Source organism: Gymnoscopelus braueri (genome assembly GCF_963280865.1).
Source record: "Gymnoscopelus braueri genome assembly, chromosome: 21".
Taxonomy (NCBI): domain Eukaryota; kingdom Metazoa; phylum Chordata; class Actinopteri; order Myctophiformes; family Myctophidae; genus Gymnoscopelus; species Gymnoscopelus braueri.
In genome coordinates, this window is record NC_137623.1 from 19,698,983 (window position 1) to 19,719,927 (window position 20,945).

The window sequence follows — 20,945 nt, forward strand, 5'->3', positions numbered from 1 at the left end:
TAAGAGACCTCAATCATACCAAATGTGTAGAAAAAAGGCTCAAAGACTGGTGTAGCAAACTGTAGGTTTATTTCACCACCAGAGCAAGGACAAAGTTTCTTCAAATGGCATAATTGTGAATGTTAGCTTATCGCCTTCACTTGCTCAGGATTAATGGTAAGGAAATGGCCTTAAAAAAAAGGGGAGGGAAAATCACCAATCAATTAAAAATGTTCATTCTTTATTGTGCATTATTACTAAGGCAACATGGAGAACCAAGCAACGCTTTAACTACTGTAGATCAACCCAGGGGCTGGTGGTTGAGAATGTTGACAGCATTTTGTAGCAACATTGGCACGTTTTTTTTTCTCCAAGAGCAGCTTGGTTAAAGGCAACATATTAGAGACTTCAAGAGTCTCTCGCACGCACACACACATAGACCAATCATGCCTCTGACACAGGGACAAGTGACTGATCTTTTACAAGTCTCTTTCCAATTTTCCTCTGAATATGCAGGATACTGTTAAACCTGATCAAATCATAGGTCAACTCACATCAAACTAATCCAGGTGATTAATAGTAATCCTGCAGAATTACTCATTTGTCCTGACAGACTCACCACACCTAATTTACACGTTAGTAAAATGTATGATTTAACATAAAGAAAAACTTATATATATTAACAATCTTATGTACGAACAAAAGAAAAAGCAATCCAGTGTTAAATACCCACAATCTAGATTCTGTTGTCAATGATATTGTGCTGCTGACCACTGTAGTTTGCGGACTTTGACCGTTCAGATTCTATAAATAATCACTATAGACTTGAGTTCATTCCTGATATGAAGTAGCATGTGCTTTTTTCTTCCAACTGTAAACTTAAATTTGCACATTTGGCAAACCAATTTCAATCAGATCGAGCTGATGGCATGAGCACCCGATCCAGATATCTTGGCACAAAATGGGTAAATCAGGTTCTGCAGCGTCTCTCAAATGGCCGTGATAAAAAACTAATTGGCATACATGTATTGACCTTAACCCATTAAGACCGGGAAAGCATTCGTGTCATTTTAGATTTGAGCTATATATATATATATATATAGCAACATAAGTTTTTCAGAAAACTCTTCAGGCATTTTGTTGCTGAAGCCTTATCTCCACATTCTAACTTGTGTTTTTCCTAAATAAACACCCTACTTGATCATACCACAGAGTGACACAAGCTCGAAACGCGAGCTTGTAGATCTGCTACTTTTCCTGTTTTTGAATTTGGATCCTGAACAGTAACAGTTTTGGACATAATGAGGTTTCCACCCGACAGAGTTGATATGTAGAATCGGCCTCAGGTCTTAATGGGTTAACCAACCTGAGGAGTGTTATGTTGCATGGCAGGAGATTCTCCACAGTGGTTGATATCAGCTCAAGGCGAACTCCTCTGCTAGTTCGGCGGCCTCCTCCTCGCCGACCGGGACCACGTTGTAGTGGCCGTCGGCCTCCTCCTCGCCGACCGGAACGTCGTTGTGGCGGTCAGCCTCCTCTCCGACCGGGACGTTGTAGTGGCGGTCGTCCTCTGTGACCAGGCACACGGACGGCCAGTCCTCCTTATGGTCGTCTGGGTAGTATGTGAGGAACTCCTCCGTGTCGGCCATGTACAGTCTGTAAACTTGAATGGTGCACTGCAACGTGTAGCCCAGGAGAAACATCTCCACCTGCAGGAGGCATGGATTAAAGCAAATTATACAACAGGTAGTTCCGACCGAGCGGATTTGTTGAAATAGGCTCTCTACCCGCACTCAAACGAGCATGACAGTACACCTAATCAAAATATAAAAGTCGTGACGACTGAGAACTTTAATCCATAATCCAGCCATAATCCACTAATTTCACGAAACGATACGATATTGGGCTCACAACTTCGATATGATTTCGATACGATACGCACTTTTTTATTATGAAAATATATGGGGGAGAAAAAAAGCAGATGCAAACAAATAATTCTGTTTTTGCATTATTCAGACATGCAAACTTGTAGTCTTTCAGCTAGTTTTGAATCCAAATAGGGCAATAGTGTGACACCTGACCCGAAAAAAAACAACATGTTGTCACCCTTTTCACCTTGGGGCTGTTTGCATGCCTGATTATTATTATTGTAAAAAAACTATTTTTTAACAATATGAATTTTTCCCAAAACGATACATATCGTCACGAAAACGTATCGCGATATATCGCGGGACGATATATCGGCACACCCCTAAGAAGGAAGAGTCACAGAGCAGGGAGAATAAATGGCGTAACAAGGTAAAAGCCGGTAAACATTTTTAACATCGCATAACTCAGAGTGGTGCCACCATTAACAGCCCCCCCTAATTATATAGTGAACTTTTTTTACTAGGGCACTCAAGTGTGTACTATTATCCCTGGGGCTGTAAGTGTCATGAATTAGTATTAGGAGTTATGATCATAGGCTAAACACCCAATCTCATAAAATCTGTCCTTGTGACTCTGTTTGCTGCAGCAACGTTGTGACTGAACCACGATACACCAGTGTCATAATATAGATGCAAGAAACAGTGATTGATGTATAATCGAATGACGCTCTTTGTAGAGATGTAGAATATTTTACTGAAAAAAAACATTTTAACATGATGAATGTGTGCAGTTAGCCTGGTAAACCCCCCTCCCTCCGGAAATCTCATTTGCATTTGGTTTCAGGAAGGAGGGTCTGGGATTGCTCACAGAGTAAAGCTGCCCGAACCACTGCGCATACGAACCAATCAGCGGCTGCTAGGGGCGGGATCATCCAATCACCTGCCTAGTAGCTTGAAAAAATGAAACTCCGTCTGTCATCGATTCTGCGCCCGGAGTCTCAGATGCAAGTACGCTGTGAAACAAAATGTGTGTCGCAAGCTTCTTCCATTTGACGGAGTGAGGTTAGTGTGCAGTATCATTGGCTGCAACATAGAGTGGTTGTTTTGTCGCCTGGGATGGCCTGGGAATCTGCCAGAGCTAAAAAGAAATAGCTCTACGTAGTGATTTTTGTCTGGCCCAGCTAAAGCCCGATACGCCCCTTTGCTTTTGCTGCCCCAACCCTGTGGAGTGCACTCCCCAATACTCTCAGAGAAGCCCCCACCCTCCAAATTTTCAATACCACTCTCAAAACACACCTCTTTACTTAGAAAAGCGCTATATAGATTTTAGATATTATTATTAAAGGCTTTTTTGTAGCTGGTATCTTAGTTACAATGAGATTGAGCTAACAATCTGATTGTGTGGTATTGATTCAGTTTGGGAAGTCACAACGTCAAATTTAGCTCACAGCCATCTCAATGTGTCTGGGCTGGCTGAGTAAACATGGACTAGTTATTGTGTCAAGTCAAACCCGACGTTACAGGGAACATTCCAGGGAAATGGAGATAACACTCCAAAAAGGTTATTTTGAGAGCAAATTGCCCCACAATATGAATACATTTTGAAGACATGTTTAATTCTGATGGTAGATGTTGTGTAACCGCAATATTACACTCGAGGGTGTGCTTTACGTCATTATTGGCACTTAAGTGATGCTAGTAGAACTCGGCATCACTTGTCGTGCCAATAATGACGGTACACACGCTGCACACACTCTTGTGTAATATTTCTTAATTATGTGTGTGATTATCATTGGGGAAACCTGTGACAGCTGATTAGATGCCCTACTTATAGGCCAGTTCAGCCGGGCAGTCTCTCCACCAGCAGGTCTTTTTTCAAGTGAATAAATGTTATTTTGACCAATCTGGCCTGAATCTTGGCCTGAAGGTCAAGATTCAAAATTCTATATCTCCCCTGAGCAAGCAAACAGGTTCGAATCCACCGTGGTGCATCTGGCTTTTTCGGGTATCTACACTAACACAACTGGCCCGTGTTCGGGGAAGGGAAGCCGAGTGGGGACTGGGGAGGGTGGTAATTGTGCACGTAATCCTGCACGTAACTGCAAGTAATCCTACAGGCTGGGGCGGCGTGAGTCAGCAGGGAGTGTTGGGCGGGAGGAGTAGGACGAAGGCTCTACGTCCTCCCGGCGGGGGCTCCTCACTGGCAGGTGAGTCAGTAAGATACAACAGCAGTGACAACACAGCAAGGGTGTGGGGAAGAATCGATTTGCAGAACGACTAAATTGGGGAGAAAAAGGGGTAAAATCAACAAAAAACTAAACAAAAAAACATTACAGCACTGGCGTGGGGGATCCAGTTTATAATCTCTGGCAGGACATGAAAGGCACTGAGTGCAGCCATAAGTGGCTAATGTGTGTATTTTCTCCAAGGCAGAATGGCGTTTAACTGACGATGAACCCTGTGATTACCTCCAATCTGGGAGGAACTATGGTTGTGTTTTCATTCCTGTGTAAACGGTGTTCTGTCCTGCAGTGCTGCTGCGTGAGGAACCCCTCGCTAGAGGTGTTAACAAGACGCTGCAACATACAGTATGTACATATAGTATGTACGTACAGACAAAAAAATGTTCGAGGCGGTGTAGCCGTTAAAAAAAGCCACGTGTGGCTATGGCATTCAGTTCAAAGTTAAACCACTGTTTCCCATATGTGGATCGCGGACAAATTTTTATGGGTTGCGAGTAAATAGTAAATACCCCATAATTTTTTGTTCCCTACATTTTGTTTTTAACTATTAGGGTTAGGGTTATTTTTTTAAATCCCAAAAGATTAAAAAAAAACAAAAAATGTTACAAACAAATTATAATGTTTCTCAAAAGAATAAAATTGTTTTAAGAAGTAGTGAAAATAGCAGATCTACAAGCTCACAACACGTTGCATTGCGACGTGTTGTGAGCTTGTAGATCGGCTATTTTCACTACTTTGGGTGCCGGGGAGACATCAAATTTCTCTTTTGGGTCTCCAGCTAAAACGTTTGGGAACCACTGGGTTAAACAAAATAAAAAGGGGGCCGAGTGCACAGCAGCACTTTTTTGCTCAGCCAGGGAACAAATGCCACACATGGTTTCTGTTTACCTGCTCCAGCCCCCCGCTGAAGCCCACACGGCTGAGGTGGTTGGACAGGAAGGCGCGGGGGCACTCGGAGGAGTCGCGGGCGAACAGGAGCCAGCAGAACACGGGCACGTCGCCTCCCCCCTGCATGCAGCTGTGCAGCTCCACGGCCCGGGCCAGCATCAGCAGCTTCAGGGCCTCCAGCAGGCCCAGCTCCTCCTCTCCTCCCTGGAACACCCGCTCACACAGCTGCTGGCGCTCCGCCACGCTGGAGCAGCCCACCGCTGCCTGCCACTTATTGACAAGATAAAAGAGATTACAATATTAGCATGATGATTGTCTATTTCTTTAATAAATTAGTTACATACAACGATACAGGAAAATGGGGGGGGGTAGTCTACAATCTCTTCAATCAATAACATGATAACAGGTGCATATCGTTGTTGTCGGGCAGAAACCTCCTATGTCCATATATTAACTTTTTGTGTTTTTTCATAAATGCCCTACTTGTTCATACTAACTACAGTGTCACACAAAAGCATCAAAAGTAGCAGATCCGCAAGCTCGAAACTCGGCGTGAAGGGATGTGTTTTGAGCCGCTACTTTTGATACTTTTGAATTTGAATCCAGAAAAAAAAAAGGTCTTCTCACAGAATACTACAAAATGACTGAGCGTGCTAAATGAATAAATAATCACCCTCTGCTTTACACCTGTAACTGTGATGTGACAAATTAAACAGATTCCGATTCTCTTCAAAAAGTACCACAGCTCCCTTTTTCATTAATTTAACTTATGCTGGGGGGGGGGGCATATATATAGGCTCTGATGCAACCTGACAGCGAGTCCCGGGTTCAATTCCCAAGGTCGAGCGGACCTCTGCTGAGTGTCACCACCTGACTCTTTCCCCGTTTCCTGTCAAATCTCCACTGTACCATCAATAAAGGCAGAAAAGCACCAAAACAAACACAAACCTTGTGCTATCAGTCCCTTTGATGTCGCTTTTAGAAATAAACCCCCACACACTTCAATGCTAGTACCACAAAACCTGAGAGTCCATTCATACACCCACAACGACAACAAGCACGACTTTGAAAAGAAGTGCACGATAAATTCCTGACAAGCTTCAAATGGTAACGAGAGCCAATAAAACGTTACCTGGGGCCCCATGTCGTTATGGTATAAAGGTTGTGTAGTTTGCGTCACTTAAACCGTTCAGTTTCCTTGAACTTGAGGGTTCCTACCATATATCTAAACCCTCTGGAGGACTATTAGACTGTGGTAATAGGACGCAGAAAGCCATACGGGGGGAGTATGGCAGGACACATGTGCCGTCAACATATGGTAGCACTCAAGCCAATGTGCCATCAACATAAGATTTTGGCTTGAGTGCCTCAAGCCAAAAACAATGCAGGTGAAACGTCTTTGGATGGCCTAAAAATACAGCTTTAGGCATGTAATACATCGTCGCTGTTGGGCAGAAACCATCTATCTCTGTTGTTCTACTTTTTTATTTTCTTTAAAGGTATCATGACATTCATTTTCACTTTTTTTATTTTCAATGTTTTATTTGGGGTTTTATGACCTCAATTACACCCAAAAAACCTGAACTTAAAACACTCAGTGGATTTTCTGTGGTCTGGGGTTTTCTGAATAATTAGGCTGAAAAGTAATCTGAGCTTGGCCCTTCGACAGTGAGGTCACTGTCGAATAATCCCGCCCACTCTCCTCCTCGCCCCTCCCCTCCCCTATCCTTTCCTTTGGGGGGGGCGGAGCAGAGGCGATGATTGACAGGCAAAATCCCTCACCAGCGACACCCGCAGGCAAAGATTTCTTTTTTCATTGCAGTTGAAAAGGCTTTAGAAATGTGAGAGAAAAACACCTGCCATTGATCACTGGAATGGAATTTTCACTTAAAACTTTTTGTACACTTTTGAAGGACCAGGACAAAGACTTTGAATGTGGTGTAAAAGTGAATGTCATTAAACCTTTAATAAATCAGCGCTATTGAACACCCTTTACGTCTGTGTGTGGGTTTTATAAAAATAAATATTGAACCATTAAAAGTATTATAAATTGGATCCTCAAACTGCCGTTCAACTCCAACGTAGGTTTTTTTAGTTTTCGTCTGACTTCGTCATTCTAATCAATGATGGACAAAACAACTATCTCCACATTAATGGTCAAAAACCTCCTAACTCTACTTGAGATATATTTGGGTAAAGTTATGATAATATAAGGACATATTCAAGTATCTCACCATACCATAGGTCCCCATACCAACTTTGATGAGGCAGTATTGTGTTGTTTTAAAAACAAGTTAATATTTTGGACATAGTTGGTTTCTGCCCGGCAAACTGTTTACAGTATACAGTGTTGGATGTATAAGAAGGAAGTACCCTATTTCGGAGGAGTTCCATGTAGTATTTTAGCTGCTGGGTGGCATCACCTGTCCCGTCCACCTGCCGGCACTCTCCAGGAAATGTCCACTGGCTCACCAGGCCATCCCTGGCTTCCAGTTCCTTTGGCAGCTGGGAACACAAAGGGATTACAAAATATATGATACATATAGGTCCAGAACATGGAATAAAGCAAAATAAAATCTGACGACTGAAAAAAATGTGTATGACCAAGTACTATTATGTGATTTGTGAAACAGTGTGAAAGCCCCCCCCCCACCCCACTAATGCTGTTTCCTAAACAATTAACACAATACGTAAAATGACGACATTTAGTAACATTGTTCCTGCTGTTCTACATACTGCCAACCAGGTGAAGAAATCACAGACTGAGGCTTTAACCTTTGCTCTTATGAACTATCCGAGACCATTTAGGGTTTTATGGAAGATGCTTCTAAACATAATATTGCTAATTTGACCACTTCAAATTATCTAATTTTTTTTTTTTTACCGAAAATAGCCTATCTACAATCTACTATCTGAGTGTAGATAGGCTATTTTTGGTTATTTCATTTTTAGGCTATTTATGTAGTTCGTAGATAGGCTATTTTTGCAGACGCATTGAGCTTGTAGATAGGATATTTTTGTAGATAGGCTATTTTTGCAGACGCATTGAGCTTGTAGATAGGCAATTTTTGTAGATAGGGTATTTTAGCTGAGCAACATGCTTTCATAGAAGATGCTTGGCTTCTATGGAATCCAAATGACTGAAATCAGTCGTGGCTGAGAACTTTAATCCCTGGGTTCGGTATTTGGGTATTTGTAGTGCGCCCCCCCATCCAGTTATTACACTGGCCTGGGGCGCAGCCCGTAGGAAGAGAAAAGGGAAAACGTAGGAGAAGACAGAGAAGTCTAGACTAGGACAAACAAGAAACTCAGTCACAGTCTGTCAGTCAGTCACAGCAGGAGGAAGTAGAAACTAAACACACACACACACACACACAAAACAACACAAAAGTGAAAGTAGAACCTAAGAGTCCTCTACAGTGAAAAGGCTGATCTTTAGCATGTGTAATTCAATTACACAGATTGAATCAAATTTAAACCTGTTGTCCCTTTTTTGGGCACATCATATAGGCAAATGTTTGTATAGGTGAAAAGCTTGTAGATCGGCTACCTATTCCCGATACCGATTCTGATACCCATAACTTGCGCATCGGTCAATACAGAGTACCGATCCGATACCAGTGTGTCATTTAAACACATCTAGGACAGTGGTTCTCAAATAGGGGTCCAGGGACCATCTGGGTTCCTTGAGGGGGTTCTAAATGGACCCTTACAGGTCTGTAACTCTGAGAGTGTATAAATAGTTCCATTTGTACACTCTGAGAGTTATGGGGGTCCTTGAAATGAAAGGTTTTGAGAACCACTGATCTAGGAATAAATACAAATTCCATGAATAATTGTTAATGTGCAGCTACAAGTTAGTAAAATGATAATGTAAATAGTACAGTAAGAGTATAAAACAGTCGTGCAACATCAACTGAAGCATTCAAAATATGACTGCAAATGAAATATCATCATGTGATAAATGACGTGGTATCGGAATGGCATACTCGCAGATACCGATACCAGCATTTTAGGCAGTATCGGCAGCAGTATCGGAACAACTTTACTCTTCGTCGTACAATAAAAGATATACAGTAGAGCCTATAGTGCTTAAACAATCAAGTTCAAACAATCACTGGCTGTGTAAATATGTACCATGATAAAGTCTTCCTGCTGCAGCCATGTAGGCAGCTGGGTGCTGTTGGAGAGCACCTGGAACAGAGTGGCTCGGAGGGCACAGTAGTTGTCTCCTCTCACCCTCCTCAGGCTGCCAAACCGATGAGACATCTCCTTATAGCCCTGTAGGGGAAGCAGATACCACAACGAGGTCAATTTGGATCGCTTCGTTTTTTTCCCCACCCACAATGATACAAAATAAATAAACGATGCAGTAAATGTACAGACAAGGTCTAATACTGGCATACAGTAGCTTTCCCGTGGATCTCTGATATCGAGGGAATGATCATGGTGGATCTGAGATTATGAATTCACAAAATATGAAAAATACTCACAAAGAATTCACACACATAGGACCTCTTCTATATCAGTGGTTCTCAAAGTGTGGCTCACAGACTCAGGGTTCCTTGAGGGGGTTCTAAATGGACCCTTACAAGTCTGTTACTTTGAGATTGTACCAAATGGAACCAAATGGACCCTCACAGGTCCATTTGGTTCCATTTGTACGCTCTCAGAATGATTGAGGTCCTTGAAATTAGAAAGCTTGAGAACCACACCATAAAAAGTACAACTAGAATGATTGCACTCAATAGAGTGAGTGCATACCTAGGTCTACCGTCAACACTATGCAATTTTCAATGAAATCAAATCCACCAGAGATACGTCATTTTCACCTTGCCCGTGATTGTGGCCTTTACCTTCTCGACCAAAAAGTTAATCTTCTCTTCAGGGCAGCATACTGATCATTCCCATCAAGTTTAATAAACATTTCGCCAATCCGTTCTCAATTCTGACCTTGCCCTTTACTAATGTGACCTTGACCTTTGACATTTTGGACTGAAAAGTGAGTCATCTCTTCTGCCTACTGATACTTCCCACTAACACTTTCATGAAAATCTAAAAAGAAAAATAACTGGACACTTCAAAAGAGACAAGCCAAATAAAATACTGGAGCACTCGAGTGCAGACTGAGGAAGACGCGACGTCAGTCACCTCCCAGGGCTGTCACGATTACAAAATTTAAGTTGACGATTAATTGTCATACAAATAATTGCGATTAATGATTTAATTACGTTTTTTGGCATAGCCATAGAGCATTGGACCATATGAATACAAATTTAATTTCTGTTTGCCTTTTAGGATTCCCAAACTATTAAATACAATTATTGCGATTATCTAAAATAATTGCGATTTGGCGATTATTATGTGATAATTGTGACAGGCCAAGTCACCCCTGCCAATTATTAAGACGTGCAGACCAATTGAGTGCTCCAGTATTTTATTTGGGTAGTCTCTTTTGAAGTGCCCAGGTATTTTGTTTTTTATATTCAGACGACACAATTTTATACAGTATTGCCCCAATGCTGGAAGTGGCCACTGCAAATTTGCAGACTGCCTTCAATAGGTTTCAATGGGCTCGAATTAACCTTAAAGGGGTAGTTCACCCCCAAAATAACTTTTTTTCTATTGATTACTGACCATCTGGAGCCTTGAATTCATAGATATTTTTTTGTTTTTGTCACATTCCTAAGCCAATAATTTGATTATAATAAATGTGTCCCCATTGATTCCGGTAGGAGACACAAATGCATTTGTGTCTCCTACCGGAATCAATGGGGCTAAATTTATTATAATCAAATAATAAAGGAAGGAATGCGACAAAAACAAAAAAATATCCATGAATTCAAGGCTCCATGGGGTGAGTAATCAATAGAAAAAAAGTTATTTGGGGGGTGAACTACCCCTTTAAGCTTGTTTTAAACTCCAACAAAACAAAATGCATGGTATTTACTAGGTCTCCAAATATAAACCCTTTACTGGTATTTACACTCTTAAAGGCGAACAAATTGAGCTGGTCACATCTTATACATACCTCGGCATTTGGCTAGATGCCAAACTCTCATTTAAGGTTCATGTGGAGAACCTAATCAAAAAATTAAGAGGTCAAATTGGCTTCCTTTACAGAAACAGGTCCCGTTTTTCTTTTACCAGCAGAAAGACTATTGTTCAATCTGTAATAATGTCTGTATTTGATTATGGGGATACACTGTATATGCATGCTTCACTCTCCACACTGAAGCCTCTGGATGCAGTCTACACAGTGCTTTGCGTTTTATTACTGGTGATGATTATCTCACCCATCACTGTATTTTATATGATAAAGTGGGTTGGCCATCTCTCGCAGTTCGTAGAGAGCAACATTGTATTTTATTTATTTATAAGGCCTTTTGTGGTAAACTTCCTTTATACCTAACCTCGCTTTTGGAACCAAAGGTTACTGGTCACTCAACACATTCACAAACACACATTAGATGTACCAGTCCACGTAAGAGCAGTGAACAAGGAAAAACTGCATTCATGTATTATGCTCCACACAAATGGAACAAACTTCAGGACTCTCTGAAACTGGTGCGATTGGTCTAAATAGAGACATTCAGGTTGCTTCTTGAGGACACACTACATAGTGACTGTACCGGTTTCATATAACACTGTTTGTTTGCATCTGAATCTTAAATCTCTGTGTTGTTATCCATGTCCTCACTGTATTGTCTGATTCACCGCCTTTTGCGATTATTTTAATGTTGTTTTATGCTTCTGCTTTTCTTTTTTGCTTTATTGTTAAAGTTGTGACATTGTAATGTGATTCAAATGTTTGTTATCAGGGCGTCCTTTTGCTCTCAATGGGTTTCCCTGAATAAATAAAGGAAAAAGAAGAAGATTCAATTTGGCTGAAGCGCGTTGGACTTTCCTCTTTGTGATTTCATGAAAATCTGTCTGTCCGTTCTCCAGTTGGGGAACAAATGGGGCACAAAATGCAACCCCAACCATCTCCGTTGGTGGAGGCAAAACACACTGAAGGTTGGGAGATATTTAAAAACACCAAGAACAAAACAGGCTTATAAAACTTAACAATGTGAAAGATAGAGACCAAAACAACATAGCCCATAGAACAACAACCAGCCACAGCCTGAAAACACAGCTTGCCATTGCCACATATCCACTGACCTTTCTAATCAGAGTACTTTTGGCAGTATTTCCTTTCCACTCTCTCTCGCTGTAGGACAGAATATCCACGGCTGGAGCCAAGCTGCATCTGTCCTCCACCTTTGGAACTACGTGTAAAAAGTAAGAGAATATAATTGATGGAAACAAAAGGGCTATTGTTGTGTGTATTCCACACCTCAGAATAAAAAGTACCACAAGTGTGCATTCCATGTTACAAATAGCTGTCGTTGCACTTTTTATGATTTACTAACGTGTGATTTCAAACAGAGGCACGGGTTCCGCCGGTTTGACTTGCGCCGGGGGAAGCTCCTCGGCACCACGATACAGGTCTTCATCACTGCAAGGAAAACAATGGTTTCAAATATAGCGACACACACTGCGACATGCTTATCTCTGCTGTCGGGCGGAAACCAGCTAACTCCAAAATGTTAGCAGCTGAATGGACCTCCAAGCTCACAATGAGGTTGGAGGTCAAAAGGGGGTGGAGCCTTTGGTGGAGTTCGCTGGTTTAGCAGAAAGTTTGAGGATCCAATGGAGTTAACTGATTTTGTCAGAAGCTTTATTTTTTTTACCAACACACAGACGTAAAGGGTGTTCAATAGCACTGATTGATGGAAAAAAATGCAAAAGCATCAAAATGGAGTTAGCTGGTTTCCTCCCCCTGCAGGTGGGGATGATTGATTGTATGCCCCATAAAAAAGGGACCATATGAATGTGTATTCATTTTAAGCTCTGATGAAGGCATGACACAGACACGCGTCAGAAATAAAGAAAATGGTAACTGATTGACAGTGTCTTGCAAACCCTTATTTTGGAACGCTTCCTTTCACCTCGGTGGATTTCATCTTATTGAGTTAACCTTATCAGCATGAGTACCCACGCCCAAAGACAGGCAGAGGACTCACAGTTTCAGTAATTCTTTTCCCCTTTCCCACTTTTGTCATTATTATGCCTATTAGCCCACGTAGTCCCTGTCAATGCTGACCCCTACTGGTTGTCCATGGGGAGGGTGTAGACAACCACGTGTCACCTTGATACACATACTGTCACCAGCTGCTTCTTTTCACCTGACAGTGAGGACTTTCACCGGGTGGGCTTAGAGTTCTCTCAGTTCTGCTCCCTGGTGAACAGGCGCCCTGGCCAACCAAACAGCCAATTTCAATCGTTGGAGCAACCCGATGCACCACAGAAGATTCAAAGCCCTGTCCTGTCTCTATGTTAACCATGGAGACAAGGCAAGTTTACAAATGTACAACAAACCTGTTCCCAACTCCCTCCTCCTCGCCGAGGTCGTCCTGCTGTGTGACGAGCACCACCGGCACCTCAGAAGAGGTGATGGACGCCAGTTTCTCTGTTCCGTTTAGACCCGGCAGCTGTCCCTCTGTGTCACCCTCAGAGGAGGCACGCTGGGTCTTCTTCCCCGTTGGCTCCTCCTTGTCCTCGGACACGTCTCGGTCTTCTTCTTCTGCTGCTCCTTCTGGCACAATGTCCTCCTCCCCTGCGTCTCCTTTTGGCACAATGTCGTCCTCCTCTGCATCCTCCTGCACAACGTTGTCTAAGCAATCTACCTCCTTCAAGCTGATGGATGGGATGCAGTGAAGATCTAGACTCACATCCAGGTGGGAGTTCAGACTGGAGAGGAAATTGAAGATTTTTATTGGATTCATGTAAATCATGTAGTCTATTGTTCAAATCTGAGAAACATAATGGTCAAGTCAAATGTACAGGGTTCCCACATATTTTTATTAATGACCTTTTCCTTAACTTTTCCAAAGTTTTTTTTACCACATTTCAGACCTATAGCAGTCATACAGTGCAATAATGAGGCTCTTACTCCTGTGTGCTATCAATGCCCTAAGACAGACTCGAGCGAAGGGGTCACGGGACAAAAATAATAGATCTACAAGCTAACAATGTTATCACAGTGCAACGTGTTGTTGACTTGTTGATTTATTTATTTTTGTCACGTGACGTCCTGTAGCCTATACATTAGGCCACACGTATTTCACGTAATGTTAGACATGTTTTGGGACATGTTTTTTTATGAACAAAATCAATAGCCAATTTTCAAAAATATTTGATTAATTCCAAACCTTTTCCAGGCCTGGAAAACTGTTTTTCTAGTTTCAAAATATGTCCAGGAATTTCATGACCGTGTGAACCCTGAATGTATTCATAAAGAACATTAAAAAACAACTCTTGTTGACCCAAAGTGCTGCACAGACCAGGAGGTAGCAAAAATCACAAATACAAAAACCATAGACCTATACGAAAAGACATAAAGCTCAAAGGCTCAAATAAACAATTTGCAATAAAAACAGTAAGAACACAAATAAACAATTGTGAGTAAAAAAAGAAAAATGCTCTGTTGTCACACTTAATCTGCCACATGGGGATCATGAAGCAACATACAGCCTATTTGTGGATACAAATGGTGAGTAAGGACAACATTTCAGGCCTTGTTTTACCTCAGTAGAACCTGTCTGGTGATGAAGACACAAACATCACACACCACAATTTCTGTCGTGCAAAACATTTGCAGGGAATGTTTGACAACCCGGCATACCCTTTCACCCACAATGTTTTCACACCCCCTCGAGGCCATAATATGCAGACTGAGCCAAAACATAATTTGGAAGGTAAGGTTGAAAACAAGTTAACAACCTCCCGTGTTTTTGTTGTGGTCAACACTAAAATGTGAACCCGCTCACCTCTCACTGGCTACAGGAGGGGGACTTGTGGTCACCGAATCCCCAACGGACCGGGTGGAGATGTGCTCCGAGTCTGGACCGTTTTCATCGAGGCCTCCTGTGGAATCTGATTCTGGAGATGGTTCAGGAATAATATCATGGCTTATTGTGTCCTCAGGGCTGGTCTCCTTGTGTTCTTCTGACCGGCTTTCATTCTCTGGATCAACCTCCTTGGTCACAGCACTGAAGCAAAGAGGACATAATAAATACAAGGTACTGCAGGGGCTTGGTCAGGTTCTGTACTATTTTTTGTTCCTGGGGGAACGGTATGCATTTTTAAATTATTTTGTAGCCCAGGGTGGGGCCAATACATTCTCCAATACAGCTTTTAACTTGTTTAACTTGTAAAGCGGCACTATGCAACTTTAAAAAAAAAAAGGAATACATAGTAATTTTGTCTCATCTGTATGGTAGAGTATGGTAATACAATACAAGTAAGACGCGCGAACGCTGGAAGCGAACGCAGCTCGAAAATATTGTGTATTTACGGACTTGTAATCCGTGTTATTTCACCGTGATGGGGAGAACATTGACGTGTGTGTGTGTGTGTGTGTGTGTGTGTGTGTGTGTGTGTGTGTGTGTTTTGCAGGCTGTTGTGCATTGTAATCAGAGCATTGTCTAAATTCCTGCACTCTGGCGCACTCGGGTGGCTGCTTACAGGCAGTGCACGCATGTGAGTCACATGGGGGCACGAGCCAATGAGAGCATGAACACAGACACACAGACAGACACACAACCCGAGCAGGGTTACATAGTAAGCTCCACTTGGTCGGAGGCGCTCCGCGTTCGCAATAACTTATACAATTGGGGTGGTTGTATTTTGTTCCCTGCTCTTCTATTGAGACATTTAGATCGTGTCAAAGGTCATGTATCACCTAGACACAGGATCTGACATGAATTTAGACCTGATGGTCGAGATTCTAATTTATCTCTTGAGCAAGCAGGCAGGCTCTATTAGCTCAATGGTAATTGTGAATTGAAACGCCTCCATAGAGGTTGTTGGAGGTTAAACCTCCTCCAACGCCATGTGTGGAATGCAGGACGCCACTAAACCATAAATGGATACATCAAGCATTGATAGACAGGAAGAAAATAGGCTAGAGGGTTATGATTTAGTAGAAATCCGGGAATGAAACCACAGACAGTGGCAGTCAAACAGACAATTCTCCGCCAACCCCTCACACACGCGTGTGCACACACACACACACGCACACGCACACACAAAGAGTAACTTTGCTGATGGCACAAGTTTTGCTCTCCATTACAGCAGTGGTTCTCAACCTTTTCAGGCCACGACCCCCTAAAATAATCACATTTTAACTGGTGACCCCCCCCCCCCACCCTGACAAGCACTTGGAATTGTAGGAGTTGAGGCATTACATTATAGATACTTGTTTGACAGATAAGTATTGTAAAAATAGCTGATGTACAAGCTCACAACGCAATGCGAGGCGTTTGACTCTTTCTTATACTATTTGACATTTTTGTCTTAAAAGTCCTTAAATTGTCACTTCACTGTCATCTGGGGGACCCGACCCACAGGTTGAGAACCACTGCACTACAGTACAACATTCCATTATGCCACGTGCCAGTGGAGAAACTCGGCGGCCCGGTAGCCCATATTCTGTGAAATGTACCGGGTTCACAGACCAACGGTTCACAATCACAAACAGTGCTTGTGATTGTACACACACAGGTTCACATATTTTCATGTTGGATCTCCTCAACTCAATTGTCACGTCTCACTTCATTGTAATAATCAAGGTGGGGAAATGATGCCGGCTGTCTCCAACCTAGCGCTGGCACATTCTGGGTATGGGGGAATTCAGGCCTGAATCTGGATGTTACATTTGTGAAAATGGCTGGTGAATGTGGATGAAAATGAAAGGAAAAGTTAAAGGAGAATTCCGGACTACCTTTTTCTTACCTTTTATATGATGTTATTATATCCTAGGACGAGTGGTACAGTAGAACATTTTCATAACTCCAGCGGGAGTCCACCGCAGCTAAAAACGTGAGCGGATGGGCCATGCGCTAAATTGTGTATTTATATCGCTCAAAAAAAGATTAAAAAAAAATGATATCTGACGTTCGTATTGACAGAAAACTCTGCAAAGTGTTTTTGTCCAAAATGGGCCGCCGTAGTGTTTACAAAAGGACTTGGATGAAATCACGGGTGAAATCACGTCTTGCGAGACTTCCGAAGGGGCGCAGCTAACACAAACACTGTGGTGAGTTTTCTGTCAATACGAACGTCAGATATCAATTGTTTTTTTTCCCGAGCGATATAAATACACGATTTAGCGCATGGCTCACGTTTTTAGCTGCAGTGGACTTTCTCTACTGTACCACTCGTCCTAGGATATAAGAACATCATATAAAAGGTAAGAAAAAGGTAGTACGGAATTCTCCTTTAAGTATGACATCAAAGCCAGTGACAGTGGCTCCTTGCCTTTGTCATATTATGACTCACCGGCTCGGGGAGGCAGAGCAGGAGGGGGAGTGTGAGTCAGGGACACTTTCAGCGAGGTTCAACTCTTCTCTGACCTCCTCCTCCTCCTCGTCGCTGGACACTGGCCTCGGGGAGGACACTCGACCACAAGCCTCTGCGGGTATCTGAGGAGCATCTGCTGGAGATGACACTTCATCACATTGAGGAGAAGAATCCCCTGAAGGAAGGCCCAAGGCGTGAGCAGGCAACGAGGAGCTGTCATCTGCCTGTTCGTCATCATCACCACCACCACCGAGTGCCGCTTCTTCTTCTTCCGGTGCGATGAGCTCCGTCTGTACGTCCGCCCCGAGGGAAGGGCTGTCACCATCAAAAAAATTAAGTTTGATGATTAATTGTCACACAAATAATTGCGATTAACGATTTAATTGTGTTTTTGGCATTGGACAATTGGAACATATGAATACAATTGTTTGGCCTTTTAGGCTTCGTAACCACAAATTGCACAGGGCAGATATGACAAATAACTTAAAGATACAAAGAAATTACTGACACATATAATAATTTTATACTTTAAAAGAAATGTGAAAAACAGCGGAAATAGTTGATCTAAAAGCTACAAGTGACGTGTTGTAAGCTTGTAGATCTGCTATTTCTGCTATTTTTGGAAAGGGTTTGGAAACATGGAAACGGTTATGACAATTATGCAAAAATAATTGCGATTATCTCAAATAATTGCGATTAGGCGATTATGTAATAATTGTGACAGGCCTACCTGAGGGAACGGGAAGGGATTTCAGGGCACACTGCCTCCTCTGCCTCTTGTGAGACGCTCGTGTCGGGGATTGTGTCCTCCTGTACCGCGGCGGCGGGCAGTTCCCCCGGGTGTACTGGCTCTGTTGTTCCAGCACATACGTCCGACTCTACGGCCTCCTCCTCCTGTTCTTCAGGCGGAGCGTCTTCCGTCTGCGAGGGTTCCAAAGTGCATGGCAGACATTCGGAGGTTTCCTGTGTGTCGTCGTCTTGTGCTATGTCGGCTACGTTTTCTTTTATTTGGGCGCCGTTGTTGTTGTTGGCGGTATGGCGCTCTTCCTCCGTGGGTTGAGAGCCTTTGCGAGTGGGTCCGTTCTCCAGAGGCTTGGCAGGCTCGGTCACTCTGGCTTGGGGACTCTGCTTCACCTGCACCATATTGACCTTCCCGTCTTCCTTGATCTCAGACTCATCACTTATTTTCCTGAAAAAACATGACAAACATGTTATTACATAATACATATGTACAACTTTAGTCGGGGCTATGTGCAATGGCATGCAATACTATTATGCTGCATTGCATTTATAAAATTATTCAAAAAACTATTTAAAACGCACATTTAAAAGCAACTCACGACACGTTGACCAAAGTGCTGTAGCCGTACAGAACAATATAAACAATGAGCGGGAAACTTGGCTCAAATCTGAACCCATTTGATTTGGCGTTGGGACCCGTTGTGACGATGGCGTTCCCTTGCTGACGTCGACCACGAGTAGGGTTCGAACCCACGACCTTCTGCATGAAAGGCATTATGCTCCAACGTCTAACCGCAACACTAGATTTATAAAAACAATGTGTACACTACCATTGTACAACAAACTATAACACAGTGTTGTTAATTGGTTAATCAGACTAATCAAATTTGTGTCGATTATTAAAATCGATTGGAATGTTTTTGTGTCAATTCGTTGATATAGTATTTAAAAACAATATTATTCTGTAAGTCGGTTATTGGTTCTAAATATCGGTTTCAATATATTTTCGGCAACTTGATCAGCCCTATGACCTCATATTCACTGCAAGTGTAAGGTAGTGGTTCTCAACATGGGGTCCAGGGACCCCCAGGGGTCCTTGAGGGGGTTCCCAGCTAAATGATAGATGGATTGTAAATGAACACTGACATAGGGGTCCGTAGCCTAATGCATTTCAAACTGAGGGTTCTTGAAATTAAGTATTTGAGAATCACTGCTATAGCCGTAAAACTAATCTTCTCTTATGGGGGGTCCTTGGCATATCTTTTCAAATGGGGGTCTGCGGGCTAATATGTGTCAATTTAGGGGCTCCTTGACATGAAAACGTTTAAGAACCACTGGTGTAAGGACGTACCCAGATGTCTTGATCGATTCATCTCACCTTTGATCGTCATCTGCCTCGGGACTGTCTTGAAATGCACCCACCACCCCTCCTGTCTCCGCTGCGGGCACCGCGGCCTTGGTGGCATCCTGCAACAAGCCACTTCTCTCTTCCACAGTGTCACAGGGGCTAGAATCCGTGCAGCAGTTCCCCATCTGCTCCCTCTACTACCCAAGGCAGATTGCAGGACCCCTCGGCCAAGTGTCTGACCTCTGGGTCGAGAAATCGTCAAAGGTCTCTGACCCTGTCTGATGATGACGAGTAGCGGTTCTAAGTTCTAGTACAGTTCTTAAGATTTCAACAGTCCATTGTGAATTTCATCACACAGCTGGCGCTAAAGCAGGGGATGTATTCATAACTTCTGAGATTGTTAAAGGGCAACACAATATGTATGAATATGAAACATCTCTGTCTCATTTGTTAGTAATGACAACAGATGGTGTTTACATGTGTTTCCCAAGCAAGTGACAGTAATTGTATCATGTCATGTCTCAATTACTACATAGGACCACAATAGAAACAAGTCCCCCAGGACTTTTTTTTGTGTTATCCTTTTTGTCTGACTGTACCTTGTGCTGTTTATATTTCTGTCTAATAAAGTATTCAATCAATGAATCAATCAATCAAACTGACTATAGGCATGCAGCCAACTGTATATTTGTATTATACAGTGCTTATATTTAAGCTTCCATCTGTACTGTGGTCTGTGAAATAAGAATGATGCCAGTACCTGGTCTGTTAGTGGAGATATTAACCTCCAAAACGTTTAATAGAAATAAGAATAAAGCCTGTACCTGGTCTGTGTGTTAGTGGAGATATTACCCTCCAAAAAGGTGTTACTTTCATCTGGCTTTTTAGACAACACAGCATTAGCTAGCTAGCTTATCGTCCAACCAACCCACTTCACTACTAACATGCATGGCGAGAGCATTAAACCCCAGTGGTGTCAAGTCAGATCCCTTCAGTACCTCTCACTATGCTACCGTTTATTACAACGCTTTACACTTTGTTGGGAAACAACGATATGGATCAATTCTTCTGCTGCTGCACGAAAGATGCGAATAATGCTGATTGTACGCCCTGATTCCACCGCCGGGCGCGGGTCTATGACGTCAGCTCCGTGACGCAGTGAGTCGGGGTTTTCTTTCTTCCGTCCTCCACTACAGGCACGGCGTCCCATAGCAATGATTATAGAGCTACTATTACTAACTAATACCTTTTTTTGATCACTTTACTGCAGTGGTTCTCAAACCTTTTCATGTCAAGGACCCCCAAAATGATATGTATTTGGCTGCGGACCCCCACCTGAAAAATATTTTGTGCCAGGGATTTAAAAAAAAATAGATCTACAAGCTCATAGAGCGGCTCGGTGTCGCGCTATGAGCTTGTAGATCTGCTATTTTTGAAGTATAAAATATGGTTAAAGTGGTTAAAATGATT

The 20,945-nt window shown here is 42.6% G+C and overlaps 1 protein-coding gene across 1 annotated transcript; it reads right to left on the reverse strand.

The window, feature by feature from the left end:
• Window positions 1–52: 52 nt before the first annotated feature.
• On the reverse strand, window positions 53–20,340 carry LOC308076725 (uncharacterized protein). The gene is made up of 11 exons (XM_080417162.1): window positions 19,506–20,340; window positions 18,117–18,575; window positions 17,366–17,701; window positions 14,854–15,075; window positions 13,403–13,774; window positions 12,394–12,479; window positions 12,143–12,249; window positions 9,116–9,259; window positions 7,352–7,483; window positions 4,979–5,248; window positions 53–1,688 (listed from the first exon to the last, which is right to left on the reverse strand). The coding sequence occupies exons 1-11, from the start codon at window positions 19,658–19,660 to the stop codon at window positions 1,395–1,397; spliced, it is 2,577 nt and encodes an 858-aa protein (XP_080273288.1). The 5' UTR covers window positions 19,661–20,340; the 3' UTR covers window positions 53–1,394.
• Between the last annotated feature and the right edge of the window lie 605 nt (window positions 20,341–20,945).